The 25,929-nt window shown below is 39.3% G+C and overlaps 1 protein-coding gene across 1 annotated transcript; it reads right to left on the bottom strand.

Moving 5' to 3' along the window:
- On the bottom strand, positions 1,755–10,588 carry LOC109823544 (protein LEAFY). Its single transcript, XM_020389822.1, is given in 7 exon segments — positions 1,755–1,900; positions 1,903–1,999; positions 2,001–2,036; positions 2,038–2,084; positions 2,087–2,168; positions 9,247–9,629; positions 10,387–10,588. Coding segments are annotated over 7 exon segments (993 nt in total).

Here is a 25,929-nt window from a genome sequence, read left to right as displayed (position 1 = left end):
GGCCTCCACGAGAGAGAGGTCAGCCTTCTTCCTGCTGCCCTCAGCATCCTCGAGCTCGTTAATGGCGTTCTAGGGTTTCGACTCGTGCTCGGATCTTAGAAAGGGGGAAGATGGGGAGGGGGGGGGGAGATGAATGTAGAAGAGAGAGCATTTATTCCGGGCCGCGGATTTCGACGGATCTGATCCGTTGAAATCGGGATCGATGGATCGGACGGTTGAGGGTGTTCGAGAAGCGACGCGTGGATACTGTACGCGCATTGTGGTTTAAATCCATAAATATATAGGCCGATCAGGCCCACCTGCTGAAGCCCATTAAGCAGCTCCCGAATGGGCTTACACGAGACAATTCTGATTCGAGCTTTGCTATAGGACCCAAAATATGAGACGAATAAATGGGACAAATGAGGTGTCCCCCTTCTATTGGATAATGAGTTGGTCATCATTAATGATGGCCAACTCATTATCCAATAAGAGGGGAACACCTCACTTGTCCCCTCTATTGGTCCCATATTTTGGGTCCTTAAAGAATTTTTCTTCTGATTCAAACTGGCTGATGGTCCTAATTTGGGGATTAGGATCCTCTCCTAAGGAATAGTATTTTCTAAGATCTCCTAATGCATCTCAACCTTTGATTTTGTGTATGAGTACAAAAAACGAGGACGTCCTATACAATGAATGGTTGAGATGCATTAGGAGATCTTAGGAAACACTATTCCTTAGGAGAGGATCTCAATCCCTAATTTGGTCCTTTCTCGGTCTAAATTTTAACATCACAACTTTTCAAATTCCCTTCTTCCTTCAAGGGGCTGTTTGGTTGTTGGTAAAGTTGTGTATTTATGACACAACTTGGAAAGTTGTTGTCCACCTCATCAATTTTACTTTTATATTTTTCTTTGTTTGTTTTTTATTCCATTGAAATCATAAATTGCTTTTTTGGTTTGTAAATGTAACTTTAATTGTTTGTTTGGAAAGTGTAAAAAGTGATCCCTACTCAAATGATCATATTGGTTGGAATTATTTTTTATTATTTTTTCCTGACTTCAATGTCAGCTTTCTCCTAAAATCATGTCTTTTTTTTTATGAAATCACTTTACAAGCCACATCAGCATATGAAATCACTTTACACTATTTTCACAAATACAAACAAACAATTGAAAGTGATGAAAGCTGACATTGGGACCCATTTTTTTACACTTTCCATCCTTTTACATGGTAAAAACATACAACCAAACAGCCCCCAAGTACAACAATTCCAATTCACCACGTTTCTACTTTTAAGGATACATTATAACTTTGCAAAAAAATACAAAAAAAAGTTCAAGCTACCAGTGATACAAGGAATCCGAAGAGCCAATTGTTGGAAAAGCACTAACCCACTACCGAGGAGCTTTATCTCACACTTTTTGAGTACTGTATCTCTCAATCAAGTGATTACATTTCTTTTTGGGCAATTTTGGGTTATGTTTTGAATTTTTATGGTTTTAAAGTTATTGTTTTATTTTGGTGAATCATTGAAGTTTTCTGCCTTAATTATTATCAAACCCTATTGCTTTGTTAATTTGGTAAGTTTCTGTGTTCTTATTTGGATTTTTTATTATATCTCTAGAGTTTGATACATTTGAAATTTCTTAGTTTCATTGTTGCATGCAGTTAATAATTACTAATTCAAATTGCAATAAAGAGAACACTATATTCATGAGATCAATGCGACCAAACATCATGATATATCTATTACAGTACCAGTTCCCTGAGGATCAGTCAGACAATTCATTAACAAAGTCAACTAAACTAAAACAAGGATCTGCGACGGCCACCCCAGCGGCAAGCGCCGAGGCGCCCCACGCCAGCAGCAGCATTGTCCGCGGGCCAGGCTGACAAAGCTGACGGAGCTTCGTCGGACGTACCAAATCGACAGGCGAGGATGTGCCGGCGAAAGACCGCCGTCGATGTCCCAGCCGTGACGGGCTAGATGGCCACCAAGGCTGTAGCAGGCCTGCCGCCCATGCTCCCACATTCTCGCACACGGTCCTTTTACTCGCGGCGGATGGCGTCGGAGGTGGCCTCGCCGAGGCAGTGGAGGGCGTGCAGTGGACGTAGTGCCGCATCTTGGGCTTGTTTATGTAGCTCGCTCCGACTTTCTTCGCGTACCGGAACACTTGGTTCGTCACCTGCACGCGTACATGCAGCCAATTTGTAAGCAAAATAGGCGCCAAGCATGTTTTCAAACTCATACACGCCATCCATTTGATTGCAAATTGTTTAGGATTTCTTTTAAAATTGAAATTACAACAAATGGATGGTCATAACTGTAAGTAAACGCTCTGCCAGTGTGTAATAAAAGTTGCATTATTACACTGATTCTTTTGTGAAAATACTAATTTGGAATCATTGATATCATACAAGTCCTTCAGATCTTATAAGTTATTTCAAATTAGTTTGCTACAGTCAAATTGGAAGAATAATCTATTTAAATATGTTTAATATTTTTTATTTTATTATTTTTTTAGATGAAACAGCTGTTATACCCTTAGGTACCGTTTGGCAAAGGGTTAAGTGAGGCGTTAAGGAGACTTAACCCCTTCTTAACCTGTCAAACACAACAAATCTATATAAGGGTTAAAGTGAGTTAACCCTCCATAATTTGCCAAACATAAAAAATATAGAAGGGTTAAGTTAACCCCTCTAGAGGGGTTAAAATGAGTTAACCCCTCAAAATGAGGGGTTTACTAATACTCCTATTTAGATGGAATAAGAGTTAACCCTTCTAATTATAAAGAAAATAGTCAAAATCATAGTTATTCCCAAACACTAAAACTGATCATAAGGGCTAAAATAAAACTTATTTAACAGGTTAATAATTTAGTCCTTCAGATTATCAAATGGGCTAAGTACATTAATCTTTCTCTTTAACCCCTCTTCATTAACCCTTAGCCAAACGGGGCCTTAAAGATTTACTCCTACTCGTTTCAATGAATTCTAATTACAAAACCTAGTTACAACCACTAGCCAAACTAAAATGGTAAATAGCATTGAAGGCGATCAATCACTAGCCAAACTAAAATTGGAAGTTAGACGAAAATTTTAGAATAATGTGAAGCAAGTTACAAGATTTGGGTTCTAACAGTAATCCATTGACTTGAGAAACTGCAATGAAATCCACAAACGTTAAATTTCGAGGGAAACGTTAAATTTCGAGGGACTAACTTGGTAAAAGAACACAAAATAGTTAGGGTTCTCGGCATATATACCTCTTAAATCTGGGTACGTTCAAAACTATCCTCAAATCTCAATATCTGTGAAACTACCCCTCAAATTATCGATTTTGAAAAGAAATACCTCCAAATCAATCAATTGTCACCTTTGATAGGCTAATTTGAACCAGCATGTTAAAATTATCAAGAAAATAGTCAAAATATTAACTCATCAAATTGATGATTTGTTGATTTTAAGCGTGTTTAACTCAGAATATATAGATGTACAAATGACTACTTCTCTACACATAGTCGATGTAAGCCTAAACTAAGATTTAATACACACTAGTACTTACATCCCCCCCCCCCCCCCTCAAACTCATGGTGGATCAACCAACAAGAGTTTGCTTATGTAAAAAAATGACGCTGGAGGGTTTGAGATTTAGTGAAGAAATTAGCCAACTGCATCTGAGAGCAGATGTAAGATAAAGAAATAGTGTCATTAATAAAGTGGTGACGTGTGAACTGGCAGTCAATCTAGATATGCTTGGTGAGTTCATGAAATATTACTGGCTATTTTGATAGCACTAGTGTTGTCACAATGAAGAGGAATGTAAGTAGTAGAAGACATTCTCATGTCATCGAGTAACCGACGAAGCCAAACAATTTCAGCAGTAGTGGATGCCACTCTCAGATATTCTACCTTAGAGCTAGAACGAGAAACAACGTCTTGCTTCTTTACTTTCCAGAAAATCAAAGAATCTCGAAGAATATATAATAGCCAGTTGTGGAGCGATGATCATTAACATCTCCAGCGGAGTCAACATCTTTGTAAGCTTGCAACTAAAGATGGTAGGATGAGAAAAATAGAGATTAGATTTGAAGTCCCTCAAAGATAGCGAAGAATGTGAAGAACTAACTACATAGTGATCTGTACGAGGAACTGAGACAAACTGGCTGACGGTATGTACTACACAGAAAATATCAGGTCGGTTAATGGTGATGTAGATCAGACTCCTTGTGAGTTGATGGTAGCGGGAAGGATCAGATAAATGCTCACTGTCAGGCATCAGTAGAACTAAGCTTAACATTAAGTTCAAGAGGTGTAGGTGTAGTCTTAGTATCTGTCATCCCAGAGCAATCTAAAATATTTTTAAAGACTCGCTTTTGTGAAAGAATATATCCCCACTACAAGTGATCAATCTCAAGCCCTAAATAGCATCGAAGATGTCGAACATCCTTCATCTCAAATTGCTAATTCAAATATTGTTTGACTTGTTGTATATAAGATTTTGAGGGACCGGTGAGAATCATGTCGTCAACATATAGAAGAAGGATAGTCCCGGAGGTGTGCTTGAACATAGCAGGATCATTATAACTAGGAATAAAATTGGCACCCTAAATAATGGAGCTCAATTGAGCAAAACAAGCGGGAGGAGCCTACTTTAAACCATAAAGTGCCCGACAAAGATAACAAGCATGTCCATATTGATGTGGAAGACCATTTGGCGAAAGCATGCAAAGATCCTTAGAATTGTCACCATGTAAGAAAGCATTCTTAACATCTATTTGGAAAATTTGCTAATTATCAACTGCAGAGACTACAAGAAGTGTACAAATAGTAGTCATCCGGGTCACAAGAGCAAACATCTCATCATAATCAATGTCATATTGTTGCATAAAGATGCGAGCTACAAGATGGGTTTTTTTTATCTCTCAATAGTACTATCAGCATGGAGTTTGATCTTGTAGATCCATTTACAGCAAATTGCCCGTTTACGTATAAAGGTAAAGCATTGAGCTCCCAAGTTTGTGTTTTCTAAAGAGCATGTAGTTTTTCGAACATTGCTTGTTTCCACCCAGGTAACTTTACAACCTCATGGTAATATTGTGTTTCCTATAAAATTAATATTGTGGTAAGAAAAGTCAGAATGGAGGGTGAAAGGGAAGTGAAAAGGTTCAATCTGTCAGGAGGATGACAATCCCTCGTGGAACATCATAAGGGAGGATTTTCAAATATAGATTGTGTTGATTTGTATATATTTGGTGTATCATAATTAAGAGATATCATATCTTATCTAAGACTTACCTAGAATATCGTTTTACCAGGTTTAGGAATCTAGACTTTGTTATATATACCTGGAACTTATTTGCACATATTAATCATCAGAAATCAAAAGAAAATATCTCTCTTCAATCTTAACTGTTTTTACATGGTATAAGAGCGGAGTTTGAAACTCTGAAACCCTAGCCACCCTATAGCCCTCGCCCCTCCTCCCTTGCATATTCAAGCCGTCGCTAGCTACTCTTTAAAACCGCCGCTAGTCAACCCTCATTTCTTAGGACTACCATATCTTGATCTCCTTCATGGGCATTGAAATGATGAAGAAGGCGATAGATCCGTCATCACCATTCTTTTTGCATCCATCCGACAATCCAGGTGCGACTGTGACAACGTGTTTCTTGAACGGGGACAACTATGATATGTGGGATAAGGCAATGGTGAATGCGCTAAAGGCGAAGAATAAATTAGGGTTCATCAATGGAATCTTAACAAAACCTGTTGACGTTACACCAGAGGCAAGTAAGTGGGAGGCTTGCGATTCGATGTTGATCACATGGATTTCAATTCGATTGAGAAGTCCATTCAGCCGAACGTCGCGTAGTTGGAGACTGCGAAGGAAGTCTAGGACGACCTGAGAGATCGTTACTCAATTGGGAACGTGCCACGAATCCATGAATTGAAGAGCGATATTGCCTCACTTCAACAGCAAGGGACGTACGTCATGGTGTATTACACAAAATGGAAAGGGATGTGGGACGAGTTGAGCAGCTACTCAAAGGTCCCAACTTGCACGTGTGGAGCGGCGCACGAGTTTCTTCGAGAGAAAGAGGAGAAATTGCACCAATTCCTCATGGGACTAGATGACACACCTTGTGGGACAATCCGGTCTCAAATCCTTAGTATGGAGCCCTTGCCAACAGTGAATAAACCCTATGCCTTAATCACACGAGAGGAGCAACACCGGACTATTGTGCGAGGTCACGAGGAGAGAGTCGAGGCGGTCGCCATAGCAGTGCAGACCGGGGCAAAGGGAAGGGGGCCTCCTCTGCCTAGGCTGCAACAACACGACAGAACCGACCCCCCGCTTAGGTTGCCATAACGCGGCGGAGCCGAGAAGAGCTGCTCGCATTGCAACAAGCCTGGACATAAAGTCTCGTACTGTTTCGAGTTGAATGGGTACCCGGTTTAGTACAAAGGCAAGAAGGGACATGAGCGAGATGACTCAGCCGGAGGCCGAGGTCATGAACGACGTGGGAAGGTCTACGCAGCAGTCGCGGCTTCTTCAGTCAAAGGAAGAGGTGGTACCACCATCCCAGGTTTGTCTCACGAGCAATTTTAGAAATTGCTGACTCTTCTTATCCGAAAACAGGGGTCCCTAAGCTTATAAATACCGCCCCAGGGTTTAAGTCTATAAATACCGCCCCAGGACCTTCATTTTTTAAGATCTAGAATTCTCGAGCGTTGGCGAAGCCATGTCGAATTGAGGACTGAAGAGCCATGAATTTCAGAGAGGAGGAGGAGACTTCAGTGGATTCTTCGGTATAAAGAAGGAGAGTTCGTCAGATCTGCACGCCCCGATTCATTTCCTTAAGATCGCCCTGTTACGGTGATCTCGAGAAGAGTGGTTATCTCGCTGTTGTCGAGATAACTACTTCGGCTTCTTGATTCTTTCGCGAATCAACGAAACTCCGGATCTGATCTGATCATTTGGTGGTCCACGGATACTAACGTCCCAGTCACAAGCCAAGATTCCACGCAAGCAGCGGGCGATAAACATCCGTTGCGTTGTTTGACAAGAGTTGTACTTTTTTTGTTTTCATTGTGTAAGGGTCTTATAAAAAGACTAACTTTTGTTTTCGTTGTAACATTTGAAGTTGTAATGAACACAGTAATGAATACATCAACTTTCTCCCCAAACAATTACTACTAGGAAAAGGTAAAGCTAAGTATTTTGCCAACCTGTATGTTACACATGGAGCAAGAGATTTAGTAGAAACTTCTCCTAATGCACTAGTAGTTGACAAATAACGAAGACAAGGAAGTGAAAGATGACAAGGCTGATAATGCCAGATATCACACATAGAAGGAGGTGTGGTGGTAATGTGAATAGCCGCAGTAGAGGGCTTTGGAATATGACATGTCCCAATCTATTTCCATGTGTTATCATGTACAGAACAAGATGTGGAATTGAATGAGACATTATAGTTCATAGCAGTTAATTCGGATACAGATAAAATATTGAAAGCAAGCTTAGGAACATGTAGCACATGTGGAACATAAAATGAAGGAGGTAAATTAAGATGTCCACTACATGTAATAAATAATGGTGTGCCATCAGCATTACAAGCTATATTTAATGGTGATATAGGAGAGATAGAGACTAAATGTGATGAATTAGCAGTCAAGTGATGAGTTGTACTAAAATTCAAAATCCATGTTGAAGTAGATTTACCTGAGGATGTGGCAAAAGTAGATGCAACAGGAGATATTTTAGAAGAACTACCAGTAATATTCAAAGACTAAAAATAATTCTTGAAATTAACGCAAATGGTCAAGATGATCAATTGGAGCTTCTGATTAGGAGGTAGATGATGAAGAGTTAGCGACTGCATCCTGTAGGGAATCATTGGGATGGCGCTAGCACGAACATCTGGTATGGGTGTCCTCAGCATGTTTTGAAGCAATTACTCGACATTCTTCAGTGAATTAAGTTTTTGTTTTGCAAAGGTGACATCATTTTTATTATGATCTCTGAATAGTGAAATTCTATGGCCGAGAAAATTGCTTGGTAGTAGCGAGATTAGAACTCTGACATGGTTGCTCAGATAAAGAGCGAAGTTTCGTCTCCTCACCAGGGAGCTCGGCAACAACATTATCCCACTGTGGGATGTGGTACACGATGAACCAAGTTGTCCGTGAAGATATTCATATTCGAGACGAAGTCGCATGAGAAATTGAAATAGAAGTTGTTGGTATCGATAATAATTATAACTTTTAACTGATTCTGGGTCAGTTATGCCATGTTCAAGAACTGCAAGCTGCTGCTACAAATCAAGCATGTAAGTATAAAATTCACGAATGGATCTTTCACCTTATTTTGCTAAAGCGACTTCTTGGAGTAGGCGATATTCATATGTATCATCATGTTGTGTAGAAACACTGTAGATGCATCCATAGAGATATGGTGGAAGTACAATTAACCAGTTGCAGCCGAATGGTCGGTGTAATTGATTGAATGAGAAGGGCCATTACCTTATGTTCGTTTGTGGTCCAAGCTTGAAGAGCTTTATTGTATGTATCACCAGCAGTGCATGTAGCTTTGACAGGAGGTACATAAGATCCATCGACATGTCCCCAAAGACCTCTACTCAAGAGGTGAAACTTAAGAATAAACGCCCATACACAATAGTTTGAGATTTTGAGGATGCTTGAATGCCAAAATTTGAATGAGGCGTGAATGCCCACAAGTCTACAGATCAAATCTGATTAAATCAGATTTGGTTGGAAGAGTGTTGTAGTCATGCTAATTTCATGATTTGTGAAATCATGGAAGAGGAAAGGGAAAAAATCCCTTGTGGGACCCTTGAGATTAACTTATGGGAAAAAATTCCATTAGGCTCCGGCCAAATATATGGATGTACAAAGGCCTACTTCTCTACACACAATCGATGTGGGACTAAACTAGGATTTAATACACACTAGTATTTACTTATACTTTAACGGGGTTACTTTTTCTCTGAGTTAATGATTTGAGGGGTAGTACAACCAAGGGGTATATATGCAAATAAAAGGAAAATTTCAAAAGCCGACAGGCGCCTCAAAACAGCAGGGGTCACCCCCTGCTGCTTTGGCGCAGCGGCGCGTGTCAGACCGACGGGAAAGCTTCCTATTTGCTTCGAAAAAATCACAAAAACTAAACCCAGCGGGACCCGCACTCACGAGCCCACGTGTCAGCAACCCAATTCCCGGTCAGAGTAGGGTCAGAATTACCTTGGTCGGGCACTTATCCCCTCGCTCCTTCGCCATGGCCTGGACCTGGAGCAGAAACTCCCTGCACTGCTCGTAAAGGTGGAACAGGTAATCCAGCCCGTTCTTCTTCGCACGTGCCACCTCCCCCGGCTCGTCACTATAAACGGTGCTCCTCTGCGCTCGTACCGACCCGATCGACCCCGCTTACGTCCGGCCGAATCAGGACGTTCCGGAACCCAGCTCGTCGGGGCGCCCGAGCGACGACGGCTTTTTTCTTCTCGCTTTTCTGTGGATTTAGACCGCGGTGGTGGTCCTTTGGGTTTTTGGTCGGAAAGTGGAGGCCCGCTTTCCCTTGTCGGCTACCTCGCCTCCGCTCTCATGATGAGCTCGTTCCTCGGATAATCCTGTGCGTCACATGCGTATTTAATTAATTGCACTTAGATACCCTACAGTTTTTACAACTTGAGAGTATTTAAACGTAAATTTTAAAAACTTTAGCGTGTTTATGTGTCAATTTTCAAAACTTTAGGATGTTTAAGTGCAAGAGCTTCAAAATTTAGGGTATATAGGTGCTACTGAAAACCGGTGAGGGTATATAAGTGCAAAGTAGGAGAAACTATAGGGTACTCAAGTGCTACAAGAGATAAGTGAGGGTACAAAATGCAAGAAGGTAAGGGAAACTATAGGGTATTTAAGTGCAATATATTAAGCCCTTATAAATTAAGTCATGATCGTAAACAGGCTTGTTTACATGAAAAAGCACAAAACTAAGAGAACAAAATAGTAGCTAAAACTAAAAAAATTTGGGAGAAATTTAAACTGAATCTTGTTCAAAGTTTAACAACGACCACTTCAGTCTTTCTAATTATTTATTTGTAGATTAAGAAATGTATCCGAGCTGAGAATTAAATGGATGACAAGAGATCCAATGCGCAACAATTAATTTTTAATACAGCAGTTATTATTATTATTAAAATTGAAAAATTTTCAATTACAAGCTACTCATCCAAAAACATGATAAAATAACATTTTTAGCATACAAGCGCCTTATAATGATAAACATAACACCAAAAATTAACTTTGGGTCGCTATTGTGCCAAAGAATAAAAACTATTTATAAAGAGGGGTTATCCGCAAATAATCAGCCTCTACCAAACTCACCTTCCTGCGAGAGAGCGTCGAGCGCAGCCGGATGGTCAGGAGACAGAAGCAGCAAATGGCGCCGCCCGTCAACGTCGACGTTAATAACGGCGTTAACCATCTCCATCCGTCGCCGCTCAGCCCTAACGGCGGCCCTTGATCCCGTACAGCGATCCCTACGAGTATGGTCGCACCTGAACACGTGGCAGACGGCGGACATCATGTCTTCGAGCTCGTCCTCTGTTCATGCCGGCGAGGGTGCTCGCCGTGAGCCTTAGCTCTCCGATTGCGGACGGCCGTTAGGTAACGCGGACGCCGTAGCCGTTGAAGACCTCCGTTAGGTCGGCGGGCTGCCGGAGAGGTGGAGGGCGGGGGTAGGGGGGCGGGGGAGGGGGGAGTGGGGCCGCGGTCCCAGCTTGAGACGTGTTCGGGGAGAAGGCGCCGTCTCCTGGATCCATGGGGGAGGAGCTTGGAGATGGTCTTCTCCGTGGTCCTGTTGTTCTCGTTTGCAGCGGTTTGGTTGGGTTTTATTCAGCGCGGTTGTTGATGTTACAGAAATGCCCCTGCACAAATATTGCAACTGTTTTTTCTTTTTTCTTTTTTGGTCTTTTATTCATGATTATAAAACAAGAAATGTATCTAACTGAGATCCACTTCACTACTAAATGATAATAAGTCATAATCATTAAGTCCACGATCAATGATTATGATAAAATATTAATTGTGTCTCCATTATTTTTTTTTTATAGCATGGAAGATCGGAAACCGAACCAATTTAATTAGCAGAAACAAAAAAAAATCTAGTTTGGCAAAATGTTGGACCTTTAAATCAAATTAGTTTTGTCAAGCCAAATTTTTATTTAAACATGAATTTTGTATTTTTTAAATTTAAATTAATTATACCCAAATATTTAATAAAAAATAAAATTTAATATTAGATAGACGGAAACATTAAGAGAAGAGGTCTGATCTAATTTTATGGTGCGGTTTGAAAATGATGGAGAAATTAAATGTGAAAAAGAAAAAAGTAAATAACAAAGTTCTAGTTTTTTACTATGTCGTTCTAGCTTAACTTGGGACAATTTGAGAGACTAGAACACTCTTTTTTATATAAATTTGACAAAAGCAGGATAAATTTTTACCATTATCCAAGTTCTACTTTTTATCCAGTTCTTGTTGACCAACAATATATAATGTTATCCTAGTTCTAGTTCTAATGGACTAACACTATAAAAAAATTATCTCACAATTTATCTTAGTTCTAATTTTGAGTTCTACTTGACTAACGCCCCAAGAATTTGACATTTTTTATGATAGAGAGATAGGCGTTCATGAAAAAACATGTAAGGATTATGTTACAGGACATCGAGTAAATTGAAATCCCTTCAACATACAAGCTATTGACATAAAAAATGAACATAGCAGTAATCTAAAAGAGGTAGGATGTACCCCTTATAATATCTCTTATTTGAGTAATAACAAATATTTATTTTAGTCAAACTTGTATTTGAGATGATCTAGTACAGAAGTATATAGGTATGGAACATGAACGAGGCCAAAAGAACTGAAAATCAGCTCAGAAGCTAATTTTGGTAAGTGAATCATTCGTGGTTCCACTTTGATGGTGAGTAATGGGTCATCAATGGTGCTATGGACCACTAATAGTGCAAAAAGTCCAAAGACGCTTCATCGTCATTGATAGTTGAGAGTCACCATTGATGGTTAAAAGGCTAATTCTAGATTTTTAGGTTTTAATGTCAGCCATTCGTCACATGTTATCTTCCAAACTTCTCTTACATTTTAACGTATTTTTTTTGAGAGAAAGGATGGATTATCACAAAGTTAATCCATCCAGCTAAATTAACAAAAAAAAGTTGTTACAAAAAAAAATATACACCCCCAACCAAGAGTGCATATTAAAGTTTAAAGTCAAGATTACACAACAAAAGTATAACCCAGCACAACACTGCATAGCCCCAAAGGTCTCTCCCACACAGAGAAGACCAAAACAAAAAACCAGCTGCTAAGAGTTTCATAGCTAAACAAAGTTTTAAAACACAACCACCAGCCAACTTCAAAACAAAGCCAAAACCTGATTTGAGTGTAGATCATTCTAACTGGATCACCTCATCTCCCATAGCTCTGTTCTCTCTGTTATCTGCACCCACAGCAAGCAATCTATCCGCATTCCTTTTCCTTCTCCTTTCTTGCAATCTGATAGCTCGAGCAGAAATATTTTTAGAACCTAGCCAAAATGACGAAAATGTCATAATTTTGTTCAAAAGCTCAAGAGATCTTTTCCTTTTGTTAGAAAAGAGCCTATATTTTCCTATCATTTTAACGTATTTTTAATATCGATAAAAACTGCTCGAGAAACTTTTAATATCAAACCGATCAGTTTAAAAAAAAAAACTACCAATTTAGTAATTTAGCCATTTCCATTCCTTACGGATTAATTTGCACGTTCTCTTCGTATAATTCCTCTGTACATGTTTATATATGATTTTTTTAGCTCATGGAGAATGTTGATCACGATGTGATTATTCCACCTAATCCCCCTACACCTCATCCACTTAATTTCCTGTCCTTTCTCGTTTGACCAATAGCCACGAGTTAAAGAGACTGTCATTCAAGCAGTCAAACGCACTGATTTAACTCATGAGACCGTCTGCTTCAGCATCATTACATCAGCATCAGCATCAATCACCAGAGCTCTGCAGCCCAATTGTCATGGTCTTCTTCTTCTTTAACCCTTTTTTTTTTTTTCTCTTTCCTCTCATGTGTCATTGTTCTCTTTTGGATCGAAGTTTGAGGCCTAGCGGTTTTGGGGCCTGCGCACATGAAGCCCGCTGGTAAACCAAGCCGGCTACGAGACAAAGTCCAACTAGGGTTTTTTCCAGTCTGAGGAACGACGTCGAGGAGGTGCGTAATGACAAGAATACCCTTTACGTGGATTTTAGCAAAGGTGATTTCCGATTGGGTTGCAGGCAAAAGCTTTGATGGAACAACACTTAACAGAATCCCTACTGCCCAGACCCATCAGAGCAACATAGGATACGGCAAACTTCTGAGGGCGGGCAGAATTTGTTTTCTGTCGCTTTTTTTTTGAGAGAAAGGATGGATTACCAAAATAGTAATCCAGCCAGCTAAATTAAAAAGGTTGGTACAAAAAAAGGCACTCATCCCCAACCAAGAATGAGTACCCTAAATCATCACAGTTTTACAAAGTAAGAAACTTCACCAAGTCTTTCTCTCCTACTGATATCTAGCAACAAAATATCAGAAACTATAACCCAATACCAACTGATATACAAGTTTTTCAATTTTAAACCACAAAATATATCACAAAAAACTTCCAGCTTAACTATCATTCCAGCAAGTCTATCACCCCCACCACAGGAACCGAAGCCCTCTCAACATTTGCAGCAGCCTTCTTTCTCCTCCTCTCTTGTAATCTAGTTGCACGATCAGAAATCTGTGACCCTATCCAAAATTTTGCAAAAGTCAAAATTTTATTCAAAAGTTCTAATGATCTTCTCCTCTTATTTGTAAAAATTCTATCATTTCTTTCCTGCCAAATACACCAAATAAGAGAACAAATAATCACTTCTCTTTCTATATTCCCACTAACTTGTTCCTCATCCTTCCAACTCTTCCAGATTTCTTTTAAGGAGTATACAGTAAAATCTTTTCTAATATTCATTTTGTGTTGAATAGATCTCCAAATTGAGTATACAAACTCACATTTAACAAAAATATGAAAATGATTTTCCTCTTCCTTAGAACAAAAACTGCACATCATATCTGTATGAATACCTTTCTTCTCCAAATTTTTTTTTGTGTTTAAACCGCTTCTTAAAGCCAACCAAACCAAAAATTTCACTTTTAAAGGAACAGGGAGTTTCCAAAGATTGATATATGCATACCTTACTCCTCCATCAGTAAGAAAATGATAATATGATTTAACAGTGAACTTGCCTTTTGCTTCCCAGTTCCACATTCTTTTATCCTCCCTGTGAACAAAGTTAACAGACATAATACTCTCCAACATATCAAAATATTGAAAAACCAAATTTCCAGTCAGCTGTCTTTGAAACTTGATATCCCAAACCCATTCATTATTAATTTTTTTTCTCAAACTGCTAATAGAAGCATAAGGAAACTCTGCCATATGAAAAAGCGCAGGAAACAAAGAAGCCAGAGTATTTGTACTTGACCATTTATCAAACCAAAAAAGAGTTTGATTTCCATTCCCCACTTTAACACAAGTACTACACAAGAAACTTTCAACATTATTAAAAATTTGTTTCCAGAAATGAGATAAAAGTCTCTTGCCAGAATAAAAATATTCTGTCCAATTTCTGTTTTCAAAATATTTGTAAAAACTTATCTGTTTCCAAAACTCCATTTTATTATCAAACCACTTCCAAATCCATTTCCCCAACAAAGCTTTATTCATAACTCTTAAATTTATAATTCCCAATCCACCCAGCTTTTTGGGTTTGCACACTTCCTCCCATTTAACCAAATTAGAAGAATTCTTATGTTCCAAAGACCCAGTCCACAAAAACCTTCTCCTCATCCTATCAACTTTATCAACAAGCCACCCAGGAAGAGAAAAAAAAGACATCCAGAAAATAGGCATGGAAGAAAGAACAGCATTAACTAGAACCAATCTCCCTCCTCTTGATAAAGACTTTCCTTTCCATAAAGCTAATCTTCTCTCAAACTTCTCAATTAAAGGAGACCAATCTTCTTTTTTTAATTTTCCATGTCTCAAAGGAATTCCCAGATAAGTAATAGGAAAGCTTCCACTCTTACAATTTAACATGTAAGCCAAATTATGTTGTAAAATCTCATTATCTTCAAGAGCAATAAGCAAACTCTTGTTAAAATTTATTTTTAGTCCAGAAGCTGATTCAAAACAGTATAAAATCATTTTCAAAATTGTTAACTGTTCTCTTTTGTTTTTACAAAAAACAAGAGTATCATCAGCATATTGAAGGCAACAAACTTTCTGATCCATATTAGAAGGACCCAACCCTTCAATAAGAGAATTTTCAGCTGCTAAATTCAACATTTTAGAAAATGTATCAGCTGCCAAAACAAACAAAAGTGGAGAAAGAGGATCACCTTGACGAACTCCTCTTTTAGACATAATCCAACTACCAGTTTTTCCATTTATGTTAATGGCAGACAGACCTCCTTTTAAGCACAAATTCACCCAATTAATCCACTTACTTCCAAATTTTTTAGCCTTCAAAACTTCCATAATGAAATCCCAATCTAGCATATCATAAGCTTTGGCAAAATCCAATTTCAAAAGAATTCCTCCCTTTCTATTATTCTGAAAGCAGTCATCAATAATCTCCTGAGCAGCTGCAACCCCATCAATCAAAAATCTGTTTTTTATAAAACCTGACTGGACAGGGTCAATAAGACATTCCAGCTTAGGAGTTAATCTATTAGTCAAAACTTTTGTGATAATTTTGTAAATCACATTAAGTAAACTAATAGGTCTGTAATCATTAACTGTTGAAGCCTCATTTTTTTTAGGAATAAGAACTATATGAGCATAATTAAGTCTATTAATCTCCAATCTACCTTCATAAAATTCTTCAAAAAGTCTCATAATATCTAATTTAACCGTTTCCCAAAATTCCTGAAAGAAAACAGCCGAAAAACCATCAGGACCAGGAGATTTATCTTCTTTCATATCAAAAATAGCTTTATGAACCTCTTCTTCAGAAAAAGGGTGTTCTATTTCACTTGACCCCCAATCCCCCAAAGGGAAGAGTTTATTCCAATCAAGTTGACATCTATGAGACTCCTTTTGCCCAAAAATCTGACTGTAATGAGTAGAAAAAGTTTGGGCAATACCCTCTTCAGAAGTAACCTCAACATCATTAACAAAAACAGATGCTATCAAGTTGTTCCTTTTCCTGCCATTTGCAATCTTATGAAAATATGTAGTATTATTATCACCCTCCTTTAGCCAATGTGCTTTAGACCTTTGTTTCCACATTTGTTCTTCTTGAAACAAAATTTCATTCAACTGTGAAGCAACATCATTCTTCTTGATCAACTCATTATCTTCTAAATCTCTATTTTCCTCAATAACTTCCCATTCCAACAAATTATCTAACAGATCTTTTTTCTTCTGTTTGACACTATAGAAATTAGAATGTGTCCATTGTTTAATGCATTTTCTCATAAATCTCAATTTTCCAACTATATTTTTAGCTGCAGAGAAACTCTTAGGTGCACAATTCCACCATATAGGAATTCCTTTTTTAAAATCTTCAGATTGAAGCCAGATTTTTTCAAATCTAAACTTTTTGACAAACTGTTGATAATCCCCACAGTCAAAACTAATAGGAGCATGATCTGACAATTGACTACAAAGGCCTGTTTTCTGTCGCTTTATTTGATAATAGTATACTCCCTCCAAATTATTAAAAATAAATTAAGATGATTCATAAACAATATTCTCACAGTGTTTAGAATCTCCTATCAAGTATGCAGGGCTACAGGAATTTTTTTTCTTCTCTCATCTCTCACCCCAGACGATAATTTCAAAGCTTGGGGTCGGTTTGGCGCGACCTGCAGCTAAAGCGCTCGTTTGGTTGTCCCTTTTTGAGGGGGAAAGTGAAAGTTTTCCCTTCAAAATAAACCAACCAAACGGGTTCAAAATGGGCCAAAATTGACGCGACCTAAGTGAATCCTCGGAATCCACTAAGATACTTTTAAAATTCATGAAGAAAATTAATTACCTTTGAATCTACAAAGAATTTTGAAAAAAAAAGAATATTTATTACTCAAACATAATACCTCTAAGGTTTTACAATCTACTGCTTTAGTAGAAAAATAAATAGATTTTTAAGAGGACTGAAATCATATAAGAAATAGACAGTATTAAAAACTACTTTAGTTAAGAAACTCTCAATAATTTGGGAAACTTTATGTTTAAATATCAGATCAAACCGGATTCACATTCTAATCAAAATTTACTCTAACATCATTATTAAAAATAGCAAAAATTTTAACACAAAATGTGATATTTCATTCGAGGCAATTTTGCAAATCTGAGCGTCACAATCCGAACTTGGATGTGTTTGATTGGCCCTATAATTGCCCTGTTTCATAAACATACTTGAATTAAATATATTTCACGTTTGATTCTATTTTACTAGTTTTGAGTATGATCCCTTCTTCATGTGCAAGTCAAAATTTCTTTTTCGGCTGCTGCTTGGACTTTCGACGATTGGCCAAACGCTCTATAAACTCATCTGCGACATCAAGCATGATTCTGACCTTATTTTTCAAAAGATCGATGTGTTCGTAAAAAAAATGGGGTCAGTGTTTGATCTGATTTTTCTAACATTAAAAATTACTCTTAAACTAGTATAATTTGCTTGGCCCGCTCCTTATCGGACCAAGAAAAAACTAGTTAAGTAAAATCTAATAAAGGTAAATCCTACTATATATTAGAGCGAGACGTATTAATTCAAACCTTGCAAAAACAAAACGGTATCAAAGTATAAGCACCGTCAAATGAAACCTGAGTGCTCACTTTGCGGTCGACTATGTGAGACATGCATGGTGCATTTTACTGACACACGTATTTTTATATTTTCTGTCTAATTAAGATGGGAGAAAAAAGGAAAAAAAAAAGAAACTGCTGATCTAATTGTACGTATACTCACTAACTTTCCACACCGACTCATGTAAATCTTATCTGATGAAAAAAAAATCCAATACCAGGAATCCACAGAGGCAGGCTACATCAAATCAACAGGCTCGCGCGCCACTCATCTTTCGAGCAGACCATTAATAAATTTCTTCTACGTGTACCGTTTCATTGCTACCCGCTCACGCGCATGGCAATGGAGAGAGATGTGAGATTTGTAACAGTGCTGGGCTCTGCTTGCTGATGATATGATATACGTACTCTCTCCCCGCCTCTATTGAGTGGTCGCCATCCCATACCTTAAACGCGTTGATGACACACCACCTCTCTCTCTCTCTCTCTCTCTCTCTTGTAGACATTCCGTTGCGTGGCCCTATGATATATGCCAATGATATGAATCTCAAAACCAATCAAGCTGACGATTACACTGATCATATTTTGACAATGCATGCCGTTCTAATAGGATTCATACTCTAATAACATTATACATATTTAAGTGTCGGTATAATATGCAATTAGGGGTGGATCCATAACATTTTTTTTATGCCGACACATTTGCAGTTATGCAAATAAAATAATAGCTTATATGATATATATATTCTACTAATAGAAAGCTTCATTTATACCATAGTTCTAAAAGATCTTAGGGACATAATATCTAAAAGATCTTAGAGAAAATTGTGTCAATGTCTTAATATTAATCAGCTCATGTGACCAGGCTTTATGTACTTTGGGCCTTATGTTACAGCCCCAAATACTAGCAGTATTTGTGTCAAGGCCCCAAATAGTCTGCCAAGTGAGCAGTTAGAGAAAAAGCCCACTTAAAATTACAAATAAACCCTTATGACATGACCGAAATTGGCAATCGAGCCCATCCCGCCTTTCAAGTACTCCCTCCCTCTCCCTCTCTCCCCTACTATTAACAAAAACTGAGAAAACCCAAATCCCATTTCTCCTATCTTGAATTTTAACTTACGGTTAGGGTTTGTGACGTGAAAATGTCATTTAAGGAAGTATCTGATCACGATTTCAAAGTCGTTCATTGCGGTGGACGACAGGGGCTGTTTCGGGTTCTTTTGGATTGTCATTAACACAGATTACAATAAAATAAATACAATAAAATAAAGGAAAATTTTATTTTTCTTGGGGTTCTTTTTCGTGTGCCGGTGGAGCGTCGATCTTGTACTCCGTTGACTCACCGACTAAGACGATGGGACTTTTGGCTGTTGATGAGGATTGAATTGCTTGGAAGCTAAATCAGTCCTCTCTTAGCAATACCTCTTGTACGTCTCTGGGCGTGTGTGTTTCTCTCCGTGTGTCTCTCATGTGTTGTAGACGATTTACTCTCCTTTTATAGACTAAAAGAGGGAGTTAATGGTCTACTTAATTATGAATTAATTGGCCATTAAAGTAGGAGTTAGTGGGGAGCGGTTATCCCCCAAAAATAGCTCTGAAAAGACTATTTAGGCGAATTTTGCGGGCTGGGCTAAGTACGCTGAAGACGTGGGAGAAGGTCGCTTCGGGCGTGGATGACTTAGTCTATGTGGGCTAAGTCTGTTACTTGGCGAACTTCGCCTACGAGTTCGAATTTAGCTCATAATTCAACTCTAGGCTTGGCTGACTGATGATACATTTCTTTTGAGTCGTGTTGTAGGGTCAACTCGTGTCTGACCTGGTTGGGTCGATATGAGTTGCTTGGCGATGTTCGCTTTAATCAGGTGATTGTAGGTGTCTAAAAATACCTATAGGTGTCCGCACACAGCTAGAGACAGAGAGAAGACGACGAACGGTGTTATCCGAGTTTAAGAGGATTATCTGACGCCGACAAGCACATGAAGCGAAACAGTGAACCGAGTGGCCTGTGCACTCAACAGTCAGCTGTGCACGTCAGTTAGCTCGAGCACGTCGGTCAACACGTGCACGTCAATTAGCCCGCGCGCGTCGGTCAACACGCGCGCGTCAATCAGCACACGCACATCAATCAGCTCGCGTGCGTCGGTCAACGCAAGCGCGTCAATTAGCTCGCACGTGTTGGTCCACACGCGCGCGTCGGTCAACACAAGTACGTCAATCAGCACGTGCGCGTTAATCAGCTCGCGCGGAGTGTACAAGTCAACACGACGGATAAATACGCAAAACAGTGGAGAATACAAGTCCCGGAAAGTCGCAAAGTGCTAAAAATACAGCTAAGGCGGATAACTCACACCGGCCGCGAGTCGACACGCGCAAGAGACGAGGGGTGCTGGCCGAGTGTGCCGCGCAAGCCATGGTGCGGAGGGCTGTCTGACATGAGCCAGCGGCGGGTCCAGGACGGCCAATCCGACCGCGCCAAGCACACGGACAGGGTCAGTTGGCGGCCGGGCCGGGAGACGTCACGCGCCCTAGCGAAACGGTCATAGGGCGCATCTGACGCGCGCGCGAGGCGCGTAAGTCGGAAGTCGGAGGGACCCGCGCCAGGCCGACCGGGTACGGACAGTCGCGCATCGGCCCGTGGTCTGACCCCGCCGCCGATCGTCGGGCGGTCTGTCTCGCACAGTTTTGACCCTGAAACACGTTTTCGACGGTTTTAAGCTCTTTTCTTAGGATTTATCTATTCCAAGGGTCCTAACTGACTTGATATCATCCACAAACATGATTAGGCCATTATTAACTGAAGATAAGGTCAAATCACTCATTCTTATCCGAAAACCCCCCAACCGAAGCCTATAAATACAGGTCTAGGGGCTTAATTCACAGGGGCGAAATTATTATCAAGACGAGGAGTTGTTGCCAGATTGAGGGGTCAAAGGAACACAAATTTCAGAGGAGACTAACTAATCTCGGTGAAGTTCTTCAGCATAAAGAGGGAGAGTTCGAGAGATCAGAAGCCCCGTTCGTCCGTTCCCTGAGATTAGGCTTTGTCTTAATCTCGAGAAGAGCTATTGATTTCGCTTGGTCGATTTTAGAGCTTCAAGCAAATATTTTCTTGGTGAAGTAGAAGCTCTGTTAATTTTTTGTCAACCGGATCTGATCCGTAGGGGGTCCACGGATATCGACGTCCCTGACATAGGTAAAGATCCCACACAAGCAGAAGACTGATAAACGGTCTCTCTGTATTTGTTTGATAAAGTTATAAACTTTTTATTTTTATTGTGTAAGGAGATCTTATAAAAAGATCGACTTTTATTTGTTTGATAAAGTTATAAACTTTTTATTTTTATTGTGTAAGGAGATCTTATAAAAAGATCGACTTTTTATTTTATTCGAGTTTATTTTATTTTTATTGTGTAAGGAGATCTTATAAAAAGATCGACTTTTTATTTTATTCGAGTTTATTGTAACAACCAAAGTTGTAATATATTCGATAGCAATGAAAATAATAACTTTTAACGAAAACAAGCTGACGACCACAGTAGGAGTCAACAGCTTTGCTGTCGAAGCTGTCGTGTCGCAACCTCGGATCTGCATCCCGGTTGAAGAAGTGGTCGAATACGAGTTCGACCAACGAAAATACGAGGAATATCTATCGTCCTCCTCCTCCTGATCCTCCGCCTCTCGCAAGCGTAGGAAGATCAACGCGCACGTTGCTGCGGTACTGCACCTTGTAACGCCCTTCCGGCCTCTAATGAGGCCGGATCTGCAAATATGAACTCCTCCTCAATTAAGGAGTTGAATACTGAAGGCATGCCAATCCTTTCGAAGAGGGCACGTCAAAGGCAGTGCCAACGACTTGCGCGTCGACTTGCTAAGGCTTTGGAGCCAGTTAACGGGATTCGCTACGAAGCAGATCTGAAGCCCAGAAGGCGCCAACCCCATCAACAGCAAACAAATGGCATTTTCTCCAAGCTAACAACGAATGAATGGGTCTGCATCAAAAGGACGCGTTCAACTCCCGAAGAACGGATCTAGAAACGCTGTGCGTTGCTTGCGCACGCGCGAATTCTTTTGCAAAAGGCACAAAAGGTGCAGAAGAAGGACATAGCCAAGAAACAACCAATGCTGCATCAAACTTGGAGGCCAAAATCCGAAACAACGGCCGAGAAGATCGAAAACATGGGTCACTTCAATCTGACCCTCCCAGGCACGGGTCACTCCAATCCGACCCTCCAATGTGCGGGTCATTCCAATCCGACCCTCCAGCTCGCGGGACACTTCAGTCCGATCATCCAGCCCATGGGACACTTAGATCCGACCCTCCAGCCCGCGAGACACTCAGATCTAACCCTCCAGCCTGCCGGACACTCAGATCCAACCCTCCAGACCCCGGGACACTCAGATCTGACCCTCTAGCCAGCGGGACACTCAGATCCGACCCTCCAGCCCCCGGGACACTCAGATCTGACCCTCCAAGCCGTGGGTCATCCAAATTCGACCCTTCAAGCCGTATGTCACTCAAATCCGACCTTCCAAATCGCGGGTCACTCAAGTCTGACCCTCCCAACCTTGGGTCTGACCCGCGTCAGAGTCAAGACAGGAGACATTCTGTACCTGTTCCATCAAGTTCTTCCCTTGCTCTGATTGATCCAATACTTTCATTGAAGCCTCGTGGCAGCGTAGACTTGTTCAAAAGTAAGAAGCAAATGACGGATCGTCTGGGTCCTTTGCACAAGGATCGAGGTAAAGTTTCGATCAAAAAGCGCTTGGGTCCGGTGACTGAACCCTGAGCAACTACTCGAGTTGGGAGTCGCACACGCCCTCACAACAAGTCAGAGCCTTTCTATAATGGGAAAACTCTTATAACTGACCGCCTTGGACTACCAGTCAGTATCCAAGAACCTGTTAAGGTCCCGTGCTCACGAAAGCGTGGCTCCAAACATGTGACTCTTGAGAACACCATCAAGGCAACAAGTCCTCAGAAGGAAACATGTTCGTCAGACGATGACGTTATACCTGAAAACTCATTTATCTACATGTGACTCTCTTCACAAACTCAAGTGTTTCAGCAGTTTTTAGAATCTGAAATATCTATTTTAAAATAGTGATTTCTCACAAATGGGAAGTGATATTTCATAAATTTTCTCTAACATGTTTAGAAACTTTTCTCAAAATGTCACGATTTTTGGACTTGATTTGCCATTTTTAATTAATTTTATGAAGTCAGGTATGCAGATTTTCAGGTTTCATATTCTGTGAATAGTGTCAGTGAACAGTGCGATCGATCGAACAGTAATCCGTTGTAATAACGACTAGTTTTTTTAGAATTTGGTTTTTGGTATTTTTCTTGGGTTTTCGACTATTGTTTTAAGAAACTATAAATACCCTTCAACCCTCAATACTTACCATGAAAAAAGAAATGTTTTAAAACAAGTTTTTTGTAAGCTTGTTTCAAGTTTCAGATTCTGTGAATAGTGTCAGTGAACAGTACGGTCGACCGAATAGTAATCCGTTGTAATAACGACTAGTTTTTTCAGATTTTGGTTTTTGGTATTTTTCTTGGGTTTTCGGCTATTGTTTTAAGCAACTATAAATACCCTTCAACCCTCAATACTTACCATAAAAAAAGAAAAGTTTTAAAACAAGTTTTTTACAAGTTTGTTTCAAGTTTTCAAAGATCAAAAGTGTGTTTTAGTTTTGTGAAGAGAGTTTCACAAGAAGAGGAGATCATCTCGGTTTGAACTTCAAGCTTCATATCTCCATCTCTCTTATTTTAGAGAAGTTTTTCTAAACTCATCTTCTAGGTATCTATTATTTTAATACTCATATTTATGCTAGATTGATTTGAGTTTAATTTTGATTTTATTATACTCATTGTTTACACACACACACCTCTTGAGCTTAAGAATTTTCACACATAGTAATTTGGGTTGTGGGTTGTATCTTTAAGAGTGAGCCTAAACTTAGTTCTCATCTTGTTAGAGAACAAATAATTTTTATTTGAGCTTATTTGTCGAGAGGTCATATTGTAATACACAAGGATACCGGGAGGAGTGGTTGGGAGAGACGTGGTCAATTTTAAGAAGAGTGGCGTCGGTTGTAAAGCCTAGGGAGATGTTATAAATCCGAACACTTGAGGAAGACCACACTGGCTAGGCCAACACTTAGAGGGTGTGTTGTGTGATTATATTGTAAGAATTGTAAAAGTTTTTGGTGAGCTAGAAAACCGATTGTGTAGTTGTTTTTGAGATTAGTGGAGATTCTCCTCGAGGGTGAGGAGCGCAGACGCAGGTCGAGGGTGACCGAACTCCGTGATCATATTGATTGTTTGTATTTGGCATTGGAGCACTCATTCTTGCCTCATTGTTTATATCACCTATTGTCACATTGTTTACATTTGCTCATCCTTGCATATAATTTGTTGCATAACATACTTGCTAGGATATTTCTTTAATAAGTTTTAATTTGGCATCAATATCTGCTTAGATTAGCAAATACCCTATTCACCCCTCTATTGGATTAGTAATATTACAATCTCTCATCAATTTTTAAGTGTTGAGTCTTATCAGGCATAATTGGACACTTTTAAATTGTCATTCATATAACAACTCAAGTTCAGTTGTTAATCTAATATTCAGTTGAGCAGAAAGAATATTTAACATAAAATCATCCAACACCACCTAAAAAGTTTTATTGAGAAGAACTCTATTTTCCGCTTCAATAATAATTCATCCTTACTTAATTAGTGTAGGTCAAACAGTTATAGAAAATTATATTAATATGGTAAGCTCAATTACAAATTCAACTATCCTCAAACATTTGGATAAAGGTATCTACAATCCAACATGTTAAAAACAAATCCAATAAGGGTTTATAATTATTAATAACTCCTAAGAGTTTAATGTACAAGTTGCAGTTAAATGTAGGTCAAAAGATGACTCAAGCAAAGGATCACTTACACACGCGCGCGCAAACACACACACACAGATATATATATATATGTATGTATGTATATATGTGTGTGTGTCTATATATATATATATTGTTGATGTTAGTTATGGAACAGGGGGTTCATCTGTACATTATAGGGGTGTTAGGGTTCTTAAGCTTCCTCAGATGGCTAGTCCCTGTGTTAAATATTATATCCTACACATGAAGAACTCGTGAAAGGCCAAAGTTTGGATATCTTTATAAAATATTTTCAAGTTAATATTTGAGCTTGAGTGGAGTAGTAAGAAATGAGTAAAGAAATTTGTTTAGAATTGCTTAGAAGACCCCAAACTTGCCCTAGATAGTTACCTTTTATAGCAGGTCAGAAGGGTAGATAGGTAACTTTGACCGAGTCGAGCTGGCGGCCTAGTCATCATCTACTTTATAGGTGTCGACTGCTGAAGGGGGTGAGTCATCTAGGCGTTAAATGTGACTGTGACAGGAGGTGCATAATGTTGATGAGGTTCAATAAGTTATAAAGACTATAGGGACTAGAGCAATGATAATTCTGACCACACATTTAAGGTAATGTCAATCGACTGTCGGTAGGGGGCTCGAGGATACATAGTTACCTGACTTGTCTCCTTGGAGGCTGGCAATCACCGACTTTTTAGTGGGTCTCGCAAGTTGTTGACCTGGATGGGCCAAATGGCAATAGGGAGTGGAGTCGATTAGAGTGGTAGGCTGAGTGAGGATTCTTTTCGTCTCGATCCTATGGGTAGATCGATAAGTACCGCCTTTCCAGTCAGCTTTACAAGTTGTCGACTTGTTGGGTCAATAGCTGAGCTGCTCCAATTGTCCCTCTGTAAATACACACACACACACCTGTGTGTGTCTATACACACACACACACAAATATATATATATATATATATATATATATATATATATATATATATATATAATAGCTGAGCTGCTCCAATTGTCCCTCTGTAAATACACACACACACACATGTGTGTGTCTATACACACACACACACAAATATATATATATATATATATATATATATATATATATATATATATATATA

The sequence above is a fragment of the Asparagus officinalis genome, chromosome 9 (assembly GCF_001876935.1).
Source record: "Asparagus officinalis chromosome 9, Aspof.V1, whole genome shotgun sequence".
NCBI lineage: Eukaryota > Viridiplantae > Streptophyta > Magnoliopsida > Asparagales > Asparagaceae > Asparagus > Asparagus officinalis.
This window is presented reverse-complemented; position numbering and strand designations above follow the sequence as displayed.